Genomic DNA, 11,177 nt, shown 5'->3' with positions numbered 1-11,177 from the left:
AGGTGGATTTGAACTCTGGTCCCTTAAGTTTGAGGTGGACGTACTAACGAGTGGTAGGTGTATATATTTAGGTAGGTATATATTTACTTAAAATAATTTTCTGACCACTTCATATTGAACATTTGGTACTTTTTGTAAAAACAACAAAAAATAAAATTAAAATAAAACAAAGTCATTTAGTGGGGCTTGCGAGCATCTTTGCTGAGTTTTTAAAATGTCCAGCGAAAAGATTTAAATATAGTGCCCACTATAAGTGGCAGGATGTGATGTTTTGTTATTATTATTATTTTTCATCAATTACCTCCTAGATACATGTTAGACTGGTGAGAAAGATACCAGCACCGCTGAAGCACAACCGAATATGTGAAATATGAAAATAGGTGGGCAGTTTTGCCAGCACCCCGCTGCTCAAAATTGTGCTAAATAGGCTCATAAAATCACACTGCTCCACTGGTGTCCCTTTTTGAACGTCAGAAAAATAGCCCCTGAGCTCTGCGGGGGTTTCTTCGTACACACCTCTGTGACACTTTGGAGGTAGGCAACATTTCCACCTGTGGTTGCAGCACGGGGGTGGGTCGGATTCACAGACCGGCTCCTCGGTTCTTCTCACCGGAAGCTAAATAGCCGTGTGCACCCTGGGCCTTCAAGCTGTTTTATCTTTCGCATGAATTCACAGGCAATAAATAGGCTGAATTGTAGACAGGCGCTTTTTAGTTCATTTAGAGCACAGGTGTCAAACTCAAGGCCCGGGGGCCGGATCCGGTCCGCCACATCATTTCACGTGGCCCGCAAAATGCTCATTATGAGTTAAAATACCAAATTGTCATGTTTTCTTCAACTTTTACACATTTTTTTATGACCAATATCCCTTTTGAACACTTTTAGCACCACTAAAATGTGTCAAATTTCCAACAGAAACTATAAGTATAATGTGTCCCGTGATAAAAATGAGTTTGTGACCCATAATTCAAAGGCAATAAAGTTCATTGACATCAAAGTTGAGTTTCGGCGCAGTACTTTATTAAATAATCCACATAGTAAACATTGCCAGCATGGAAACGAATAACAAAAGCATGGTTTGTCTTCAAGTTTTCTTCAAATTAGAGAGACACACTTCATTATCAAATTAATGTGCTTCTTGTTATGATTTAACCCTTGTGCAGTATTTTGACCGCTTCCACATTATTCTTGCCGTATTTTAACCAAGAAATGGCACACTCCAGACAGTGGGCGTGCCCTGTTGATTTTTGACATGTTGTCACCATCTGGGTGAAATTTCAGCTCCCTAGTGTCATCTTTCAATGTTTTTCCTTATTAGTGTGAAATGCCTTTGATGTAAAGATCAAAGTATTGGAAAAAATACTTCATCAGAGTTAAACTTGACTGTTTATATTACGTAAGTGTATTTGTATTCATTTTAAGATCTGTTGCTTCATGTGCTACTGTAGATGAAACAGTGAAACAATTTGTATGTGCGCAGGCTGCCTGGAGCTGCCTGAGACAACCACCAAAATACAATGACCATCTTTGTGTCACCCTCTGCTGCATTGATGGGAAAATTCATTGATAGCCACCAGCTTGATCAATTTGATAACACCAGAGAGGGGCTAGAGAGGTTTGCCACATAAAACATAATTCTAGTCATGTGAGATTGTTAAAAACTTATTTTGCCGGAGGAAATCATCACATGCTTTTCTATTTCAAGAGCAAAACATAACTGTAAATATTAAGTTTCCAGTGTTTGTAAGCATGGGCACCCATGATGCCGACAACATGCTTTTTGGAAAAAAAGTTTTTAAGATAACCAACAAATGATGTAAAACAAGAATTCATACTGTATAAAAAGTAAAATATAAGCAAGTAAAAAAAAAAAGTACAGTACATTTCTAAACTACCAGTCAGCATGCGTTCTACGACAAAACAATACTATTACTCTATCCTATTTTTTTTTACTTCCTGCATGACATTTTATTGTATTTTTCGGGAACACACCGACATATTTACATCAGTCACCATGTTAAGGCGATCACGCTAACCTGCAGCAGTAGCAGCACACTCCAATAATTTAACACAACTCACAGAGCTGCGGCAATTTCACACTATTCAACATTTTTCTTCTAACATGTTCGGCTCAGGTCGAAGTAGTTACCACTTGTATGGTTCAAATCATATTTCTTCAATTAAAAACAATTGTGCAGTTTGTAAACGTCATTATTCAAACACTCAAACAACAGTTGGGTAAAAATAAATCCAATTATGGGTCAAAATGAGACTGACCCAGATTTTTTTTTTGTTGTTGTTGCCATAATTGGGTTGTTTTTTTGACCCATTTTGTGTATTTCACCAAATAAAAGAAATTTAAGTCAAATGGAGGCAGACTCCTCTCTAAAATCAGTTGGATCTAAAGTAGTTGAATTGTTAGTTAAAAAAGACCTCCAAAAAAATCTAAATTTTTATGTTGTATTGTTCAAAACAATCCAATTTTGGGCGATGTTTTATACAAAGCTAGTCAAAAAGTTGGGTCGACCCAAATATCAGGTTGGTCCTGTTTTGACTCATAATAGGGTTATTTTCAAACTAACGAGTGTACCCTACCCTTATTTTAGTTTAAATTATTTTATTCAGTAAATACACACCGAAAACAGTTGTTCAAAAATAACCCAATTATGGGTCAACAAAGACTCGACCTAATATTTGGGTCATTTTGACCCAACATTTGGGTTATAGATTCATTTTTTTTTTTTTTAAGGTTGTCTTGTACATTTTGTACAAAACAAGGCAGAATGTTAGTAGGAGTCAAATTACCCTGAATATTGGATAGGTCTTGATTTGATTTGGCTGCTGTTGGCCCAACTGTTTTTAGTGTGTCTGAGTTAAACTTATTATTTGGTAAGTACACTCTCAAAAGAATGGATCAAAAATAACCCAATTAGACCCAACTTCACAAAAAAAAAAAAATCAGTTATCTTGTACAAAACGACTTAGAATTGGGCTCTTTTTTGTGCAACAGATCACAAAGTTGGGTCAAACTGACCCAAAAAAATAGAACCTTTTTTGACCCTAAATTGGATGATTTTAAACCCCTTTTCAGAGTGTAGTGTTTTTTTTTCGATGTTTATCTTTTTCTGACCCACAAAACTCCAAGTCCAAAGTTATTCAAGACAAAAGAAAAAAAACAGGACAAAGGCAAATACTTCATGAATACCTCTAACACAACTTAGTCTTGTACCACTAACTGACATAATTGCCAACCAGAAGATTATGTACCCATTTAACAAGTAAATATCAATTTTAACACTACATTTGGCCATGGGATGACCCACTTTGGGCTTATACTGTACTTTGTTGCTATTGGTCTATTTTTTTGGTCTCTAATTTTGACTATTAAGTTAAATACACACTAAGCCCATACATGTCGTTCATACACACTCACAATCTCCAAAAACACGTCAGGTCCAAGCAACCATGAAGTCCTCACGATGCGCAGATATGTGCTTTTATGTGCTTTGAGATCGACCTGCGAGGCACCACAGGTAGATCTCAAAGGAGGCCTTTGATTGGATGAAGTGAAAAGGAGCTCCAGCTGCAGTTAATTGGCTTGGAAGCAGCTCCGCACTGAGGAACGATTGGAGGAGCAGCTACCGGATCCAGCACCGGCACGGATTGGATCGGAGGTACGATTACGAGGGGATAGTTGCCATTTTGTTCTAGCGCTGTGTCCTATGTGATATATGTTGCTCATTGAGTGACTTTCCCTTGTGCCTGGTTCCAGAAGAAACTCGTAAAGTCAATCGGGATAATGAAAGAAGTCACGCTGCATGGCACGCTCTGATTTGGGTGAAAATTGGCAATGTAACCTTTAACTTTGTCCCATAGCCTCATTAAATAAAAGCAAACAGACCTCATGCCAACAATTGTCCTTCCTGGGGGGTTGGGGTGTCAAATTTAATGAACAGCTGAGTGTGCGCGCAAACGGGGGATGGGGCGGAGCGGGCGGAAGGGGGGGGCGACAAGACACAAGTGTCCTTGTCAAAGCCGCGCAAGCGAGGGGGCGCAGAAGCAACAAAGCCCAAAATGGCTGCCATTTGAAGGCCGAGAAAAGGCGGCTCTTTTTCTGCTTGTGAATCACGCTGTCACTCGAATGGAGCTGACTGGTGTGACTCACGCGAGCCCCCTCGGGCGTGCGCGGAAGCGGGCGGGCTGGACTCCAACAGGGCTGAGAATAGGCGGCTTTGGGTCCGGGCAGCCTCCGCTTTGTCCGAGGAGGATTTGAAGGTTGAGCCGAGGGTCAAAAACTGCAGAGCTACTGTGACATCAAAATCTCAGTGGATTCCCAACTGTATTTCCCCCTCTTCATCTCGTCATCCGTTGCTCCCTCTCTATCTGATTGGGCGGGAGGATTAGTGCTGGATTACCCGCTAAGGGGATGTGCGCTGCGCAGTGTTTGTTTATGTGTGTTAAGGTCAAATTTTGTATCCTGTCTTATGACTTTGGGAGAACGGCTGTCGCAGTATTGTGAAAAAAATACTGGGTCACTGCTAGCTCTAATTTTCACATAAAACTGTTAAGAATAGAGTAGATGCAGTTAACAGAATTATGCTCAAATATATGCTGCTTCTTAGGCATCGTTCATTTTCACTGGAAAAATGTAATGACCGGGAAGTCATTAGCATCATTAGCAAGACCCAAAGTGTGCACTGCTTGTGGAGTTTTTCTCGCCGAAACAACTCAAACAAATTCAACAAACTACAAAACACAACACATCCATTCCGTTATGAAAGTGATCGGTAGGAACGGCAACTGTGTTAGTATGTCTGTGAATCTCAAATGTGCAGAGCCATATTTTTCTATCATGCCAGCCAATATGGAGACTGCTAGCTAGCAGCTGATTTTTGCGATATGGAGTTATACCGCAGCGCGAGACACCAGTAAACACTGACAACAGGTGTTATACTTCAATGTCAGCGTAATCAACTTGTTTTTTAGCACATTGAATTTAACTTTGAAGTTGACCTTTTCACAATGTTTCTGTCATGTTTTACTGTCATGTAGAGCATTAACAGATATTGCTCCGATTGGCTTGCCATTTTTTGCGGTGGGTATTTGAATAAATGGGTATTCGAGGCAAGAAAAATACATTGAATATTCTCTTTTAGCAGAGGTAGTTGAATTACTTGAAAACTTGTTTCAGACCTACCAGTGGTCAACATTGTTAATGAAAACTTGACCCACTATTTTTGCACAATACCATATGGAAGGGGCGGAACTTTATTAGTATTATTAATAGTATTATTTTATTTTAGGATTCTTTATCTTTTTTTCAGGCTGATGCCAGTGTGAGTACTCCATCTTTGAGTACTCTCCAAAAAAAAGCCATTTTTGTCTAAAGTATCGATGGCTGATACCTCCACGAGCACACTGTATCTCAAAATAAGGTTAGTATCGGTATCGGTACTAGTCCATTCCTAATTTTTCACAAATGTAGTTAAATATATCTCAAAAATGAGAAAAAGAACCATCTAAAGCTAAAATGCACTGGCGTGTTTCATTTGCAGATTAGGGATTGAAGTCAGTAGAGCACAATGGTTCACCCCAGGGAAGAATTGACATTGAGGCTGTTTCGAGAAGGCTGCGGATGACCGTGCCACACACTTATTAGACGCCAAATTCCGAGTCCTGTCGGAGACCGTCCAGCGCACGTGCGTCACGCTTTTATTCGCAATAACGGGCACATGACGGGGCGTTTAAATGCTCGGCCCGGATTAACGGCCGGACTCCGCGGGGGTTACAGAATGGACACGAGGGGGCAGAGGTCTTGAGAAACGGGGACGGGGCACTCGTAATCTGCTAATCTAATTAATACCCGGGCCGCGGCCTGTCAGGGGAACGCGTTAGGGGCCCAACAGCTGATGACCCCGGCGGCTGGCCGCGGCACAACTCGGTCAAACTCCCGCTCACATGCGTTGAGGCTAAACCAGGGGATGAAACTACTCCTACTCTGAGAACGCCGACTGGTCAATTCGATTGGAGTAAAAATAGGCAACTATCCCCTCGGGCCAGGTGACCCACAAAAGCCTGAATGCGCACAGCGGGACTCGCATGCTACTGACATGCAGCTGTTCCCGTCAGTCTGGGTTCGGGCCCGCCAGTCGCAATATCACTCCGCTTTGTCCTGGAATATCCAACTCGGTCAGATTAAACTGTCTGTGCCACATTTTATTATTCCGTCTGATGAAAATGTCAATCCAATCTGCTTGGATGTTTAGGTTGGAAATCCATGATGGCGCTCCCCCGGTCTGAGCGTTTTGATTTATCACATTCAAAGAAGTGCGTTGAGGATGCTGAGGGATCCCGAGAGGCAGCTGAGACAACCGGAGACCCACGCATGCTGCGCAGGCTCGGACGGGACAGCTGGAGCAAATGGCTCCAGGATTCAAGTAAACTCAAGCAGATTTTATAGGTAAACAACATCAGTGGGTCCGCAATTATTACCCAGGTTGGCGTTTAATGGTTTTTGTCGCTTTAATCCGTTCACTGCCGTTGGCGGCTATAGACGTCGAAGACCCGTTTTTAATGGACAGCTATATAGGGCAAAATTCCATTTGAACTGGGTCGGGAGTCAAAGAGTTAAAATGATGATGCAATAAAACAGCAAAATGCAAAAAATGTTGAATTAATTGAATTTTGTCGTGAATTTGGCCATATCCATATTAATTCATAGCTCATTTGCCTTTAAAGTGGCAGTGTGTATAATTTAGTGCCACCTAGTGTTGAACTAGGAGATCGCAACAATTTAAGGCAGGCACCACTACAGTGTCTCAGAGAAATCACTTTGCAAAATTACTATCATTACACTACATTTGCAATTTCTTCTCTTTCAGGTATCATATCATCAATTTTATTATTATTATTATCATTATTGTTGTTGTTATTATCATTATTGTTATTATTTTTAAATGAATTTTGTTTTTGTCTGCCACTAGATTTCGCTAAATCTTACACACTGCCCCTTTAAGACCCAAATAATTATGAATAATAAATCTGATATTGCCTATGGTAATTCGGATTAATAATGAAAATTAAAAAAAAACATGTGAAGAGCATGATGAAAAGAAAATATATCTATTAAGTTATTTACTGCCAGTCCATTACAAAATATTTTTTCACGTCTATAGTCGTCAATGGCAGTGAATGAGTTGAATGGTTTTCAGGGAAATGGCATGTTAATATAGTTATTTACTGCAAGTAATGCATTTTTGTCCTCACGTGAAGACAGACAAGAGAGAAGTAGAATAATTAACTCATTCACTACCAGCCCAGTAAAAATTGATCTTTGACGTCTATAGCTGTCAATTGTAGCGAATGAATTAAATTGCAATTGTTTACAATTGTTCGGCCCTGCTATTTTTTATTATATTATTTGACGACTAATGCAAACAGCGAACCCTATTAAGTTCCATTTTAGTGTCTTATGGGTAATTCAATTAAAATCTCAAATTTCAACCAAAGAATTGGCACCCAACATCAAAGATGTGATACTTAACCAATCACAAATGGCCGTTTCTGCCGCAGCAGATGGCATCGAACGTTGTGTCCGTAGCATCCGAATAACCAAGAAGATATGCTTTCCGAACCCCCCCTCACCGATCCACAAGCCGCCCGTAATCTTGCGGGACGCACCCCCCTTCGCTTTTGAGTTCTGCAAACACTTGCGTGAAAAAGTGAGGGTCCGCGTTGATTCGCAGCATCTTGGAGCTGGTGGCGTTGATGATGGCCAGGCAACGGTCCCAGAAGGCGTCTTTTCCCGCCTCCACCAGGAAGGGCTTCAGCGGGTAGGATATTTCGTTGCCCATGTAGGAGTAGGACAAATAGAGGCAGGTGAGCAGGATGGCCTGCAGCTCGTGCTCCGACGCCACCAGGTCGCCGTCCACCACGTCTCGACACAGCATGTAGACGAAGACCACGTTGGCCGGCGTGACGAAGGCCTGGTCCTGCCAGCCTTGGAGCAGAAGCGAGCGATCCACGGCCCTCAGCCACAAAACGGGGTCGGACGGCGACAGGTGCTTCAGGCGGTAGCATCGACAGCAGAGGAACTCCCCCAAGCAGCGGAGAAGCTCGCTGGTGGACGCCTGGACGATGACGCGTTTCGGGGACGTGGTCACCTGGGGAACTTTTTTCATGGAGGAAAGCTGCTGGGGTTTCATGCAGCCGTATCCGTGGCCCTGGCCCAATCCCAGACCGTAGCCCAGACCCAAGCCGAGTCCGGTCGGGACTTCGTAGCTGGTCAGGTTAGCGCAGGACAGAGACTTCCTCACATTTTCGTAGTTGAGGTGCAGCACTGGATCCTTTTGATAAATATTGATGTTGTTGTTGTTGAGAGGGTCAACGTTGGAGCTTTTCTTGGTGTTGCCCTTCTTCTTGGTGGAGGCCACCAGGCGTTTCCACGTGAGCACCGGGAGGAAGATGGACTGGCCTCTCTTCAGGCCGCGCTCTTTCTGACCGTTGAGAGATCGGCTGCTCAGGCTCGGGTAATGGCTCAGAGAGCCCGGGCGGTTTTCGTAGTAGCCCGACTTGCGAGAGCCGGGCGACAGGGACAGCACCGTACCCATGATGACGAGCTGTCTTATTTGTCTTCGGTTGAACGGTCAGGATCGAGCTGCAAATCCAGGTCGAGCACAAAAAACATCATGTAAGCACGGTTTGCACAACACTTGCCTGAACGTACTGTTTGCGACGTAATTGTGAAGGCGCTCAAAAGCCAAGCTGACATTTCACACAAAATTGAACACAATGGATTTCAGGACTTGTCATTCATCCTCAAAGATTGCGAAAAGCCAAAGACAAAATCTTGGGATGCTCTGGTATCTGGATAACTGGCATAACGATTGTTCCACAATCGATTGTTAAGATTTTGGAATATCTTTTGGCATTATTGATTAAATCTGTCCAGAAGTAACTGACTGTTTATTCAGTTCTAACTATTCTCCTTCTGTCTGAAGAGATGTGACGTCATCTGTGGAAAGCCGAGCTGCGTACTGTACATCCACAAAGATAACGCCATCAAACTCCACTAATCTAACACAAACACATAAACACTGGAATCCAAACCAGAAAAATCAAAAAGATTCTTCCTCCCCATTATTAACTTGTTCAAAGCCAGTTAAAAAAAAAAAAAAAATATATATATATATATATATATATATATATATATATATATATATATATATATATATATATATATATAATCTAAGTGTAATTTTTGCAGTATTTAGACTGAGACGAAATTATAGTAGGTTAGTAACTATTTATCTATCTGTACTCCTAATTCTAAAATAAAATCTATTATAGGAGAAGTTTATAGTCTTGGCACAAATCAATTACGGCCAAGCACAGCGTTGTTTGTTGACCAGAAATGCAATTCCTATTCAAAGATGCTCACCTGAGAGAAGCGGGCTATACACAAATCCAGTTGTGTCGGACTCCACACAAGGTGCATATATGTACACGGAGTAGCAATAAAGAGTTGTTTTTTGTTTTGTTTTTTTTTCCCCCACAGTACATAGACAACGCCAAAGTCACTCTTGCAGAATCTTTGAGGCGCTCTTCACAGATGCAACAGCACGGTGGTCATGCGGACTGGATGCGGTCGTCATCCTCCTCCAGTGCGCCTGAGAGCCACACTTAAAGGCACGCGAAAGGAAATCCTGCGATGAAATGTCTTTTCGAACGTGACTCCATGGTTGAAGATTCCGACCAGCGCGGTATCTGCTGCTTTCACGTGTGTGTCCTCCGTTCACTGAAAATTCGTTGGCTCCATCATCCCCGAGCGAACAAACAGAGCGGTGAGGGTCCCAGTCCCGCTCCCGAAAGATGAACCATCTGATGGAGCTCTCAGGAATATTAGTCCGCTTCGTGCAGCCAGTGGGCGCACACAGCGGCTCGTAGCCCCGCCCCCTGATTCTTGCCATAGATTGGAGTGAGGTCAGCTGAAGCGCAAGCATGGTCAAACTCATAAACTTTAATTCGGTGTTTCCTAATGGCTGCAGTCCATTTGGCATCTGCGTTTAGTACAGTGCTTCTCAATTATTTCTTGCAAGCGCCCCCCCCCCAACTCTGCATAAAAAACATCATTATCTATTAAAAAAATGCTTATGTATATTAATTGTATCCTTTTTCGCATTGAAAAAAAAATAAACAGGAATCAACTTTCAACCAATCTTAGCTACTTTTTACAGGGTCTATGCGGGTTACGGGTTGGTGTGATTGTTTTTTTTAAATTATATTAATCATTAATGTGATTTAGAAAAGAAATGACAGAAATGTAAAACGTTTAAAACGCCTGCACAGACTTTGACAACGACAGCGCCACTGCATCACCTGGTGTTGAGGATGTGCAATTACACTTGACGCGAAAACAAAGCCTCTTCCCTTAAAAAAAAAAAAAAAAAGGATTGGTGTGTGTGTGTCTTATATTAATATATTCCTCTCTCATCAAAGTAATGACAATTTCCACTTAGGGTCCTGCCATACAGTTGCATGTATTAATTACAGATGAGAGTCCATTGCTTACGTCAGTTGCAAATACATCCTGGTAATCCTTCTCTGGGTCCGATAACATTATGTAACTACTATTTGATAAATATGTGTTTTGCTTTTGGTCGTTGCTGCAACAAGATCAGGAAAACAAAAATATCAACAAACCGAACAGCTTCTCCTTATGCAGATGACGTAAATTCAACATTTACATTTCAGAATGACTATATCACAACAGATCCACCTTTTAATGTAAACATTAATAGTGTTTTCAAAATTATTACGGATTATCGTCAGGAGCTCGATTTATTTATTTATTCAGAAATGTGTTCATTCATCTTGGCAGCAACACAGTTGTATGAGGACTAAAACTTCACATCTCATTTTCCCAGTGGGGCAGAACTGTTGGAAGCTCCTCGAAAAAAAACAAAACAAAACACTGCAATCAAGTCGTGGCGGCGCAGCTGAGATAAAAGGAATATGTGGGCAGCCAAAAAGCAAACGTAAACACAATTTACAGGCAACTACTGGATGTTGTCAGATGTGAAATAGACAAAAACTCAAAACGGAATGAAAAAAAGAAGCGGGAGCGAAAACACCTATTATTCAAAACTGCTGCATATTTGAATAATCTGCAAACACCA

At 41.6% G+C, this 11,177-nt stretch overlaps 1 protein-coding gene across 1 annotated transcript; it reads right to left on the bottom strand.

Annotated features, from left to right (window-relative positions):
* Nucleotides 1–998: 998 nt before the first annotated feature.
* Nucleotides 999–9,867, bottom strand: LOC148406419 (cyclin-dependent kinase 5 activator 1). Its single transcript, XM_088405298.1, has 2 exons — nucleotides 9,440–9,867; nucleotides 999–8,656 (listed from the first exon to the last, which is right to left on the bottom strand). Exon 2 carries the CDS (start codon nucleotides 8,607–8,609, stop codon nucleotides 7,641–7,643), a length of 969 nt encoding a protein of 322 aa, XP_088261424.1. The 5' UTR covers nucleotides 8,610–8,656; nucleotides 9,440–9,867; the 3' UTR covers nucleotides 999–7,640.
* Between the last annotated feature and the right edge of the window lie 1,310 nt (nucleotides 9,868–11,177).

The sequence above is a fragment of the Hippichthys cyanospilos genome, chromosome 21, assembly GCF_059441005.1.
Source record: "Hippichthys cyanospilos isolate Australia breed blue-spotted pipefish chromosome 21, RoL_Hcya_1.0, whole genome shotgun sequence".
Classification (NCBI taxonomy): Eukaryota; Metazoa; Chordata; class Actinopteri; order Syngnathiformes; family Syngnathidae; genus Hippichthys; species Hippichthys cyanospilos.
This window is presented reverse-complemented; position numbering and strand designations above follow the sequence as displayed.

What these genes read in the sequence shown, in the direction of transcription:
- LOC148406419 (XM_088405298.1), bottom strand. Translation starts at nt 8,609, where the DNA reads ATGGGTACGGTGCTGTCCCTGTCGCCCGGCTCTCGCAAGTCGGGCTAC.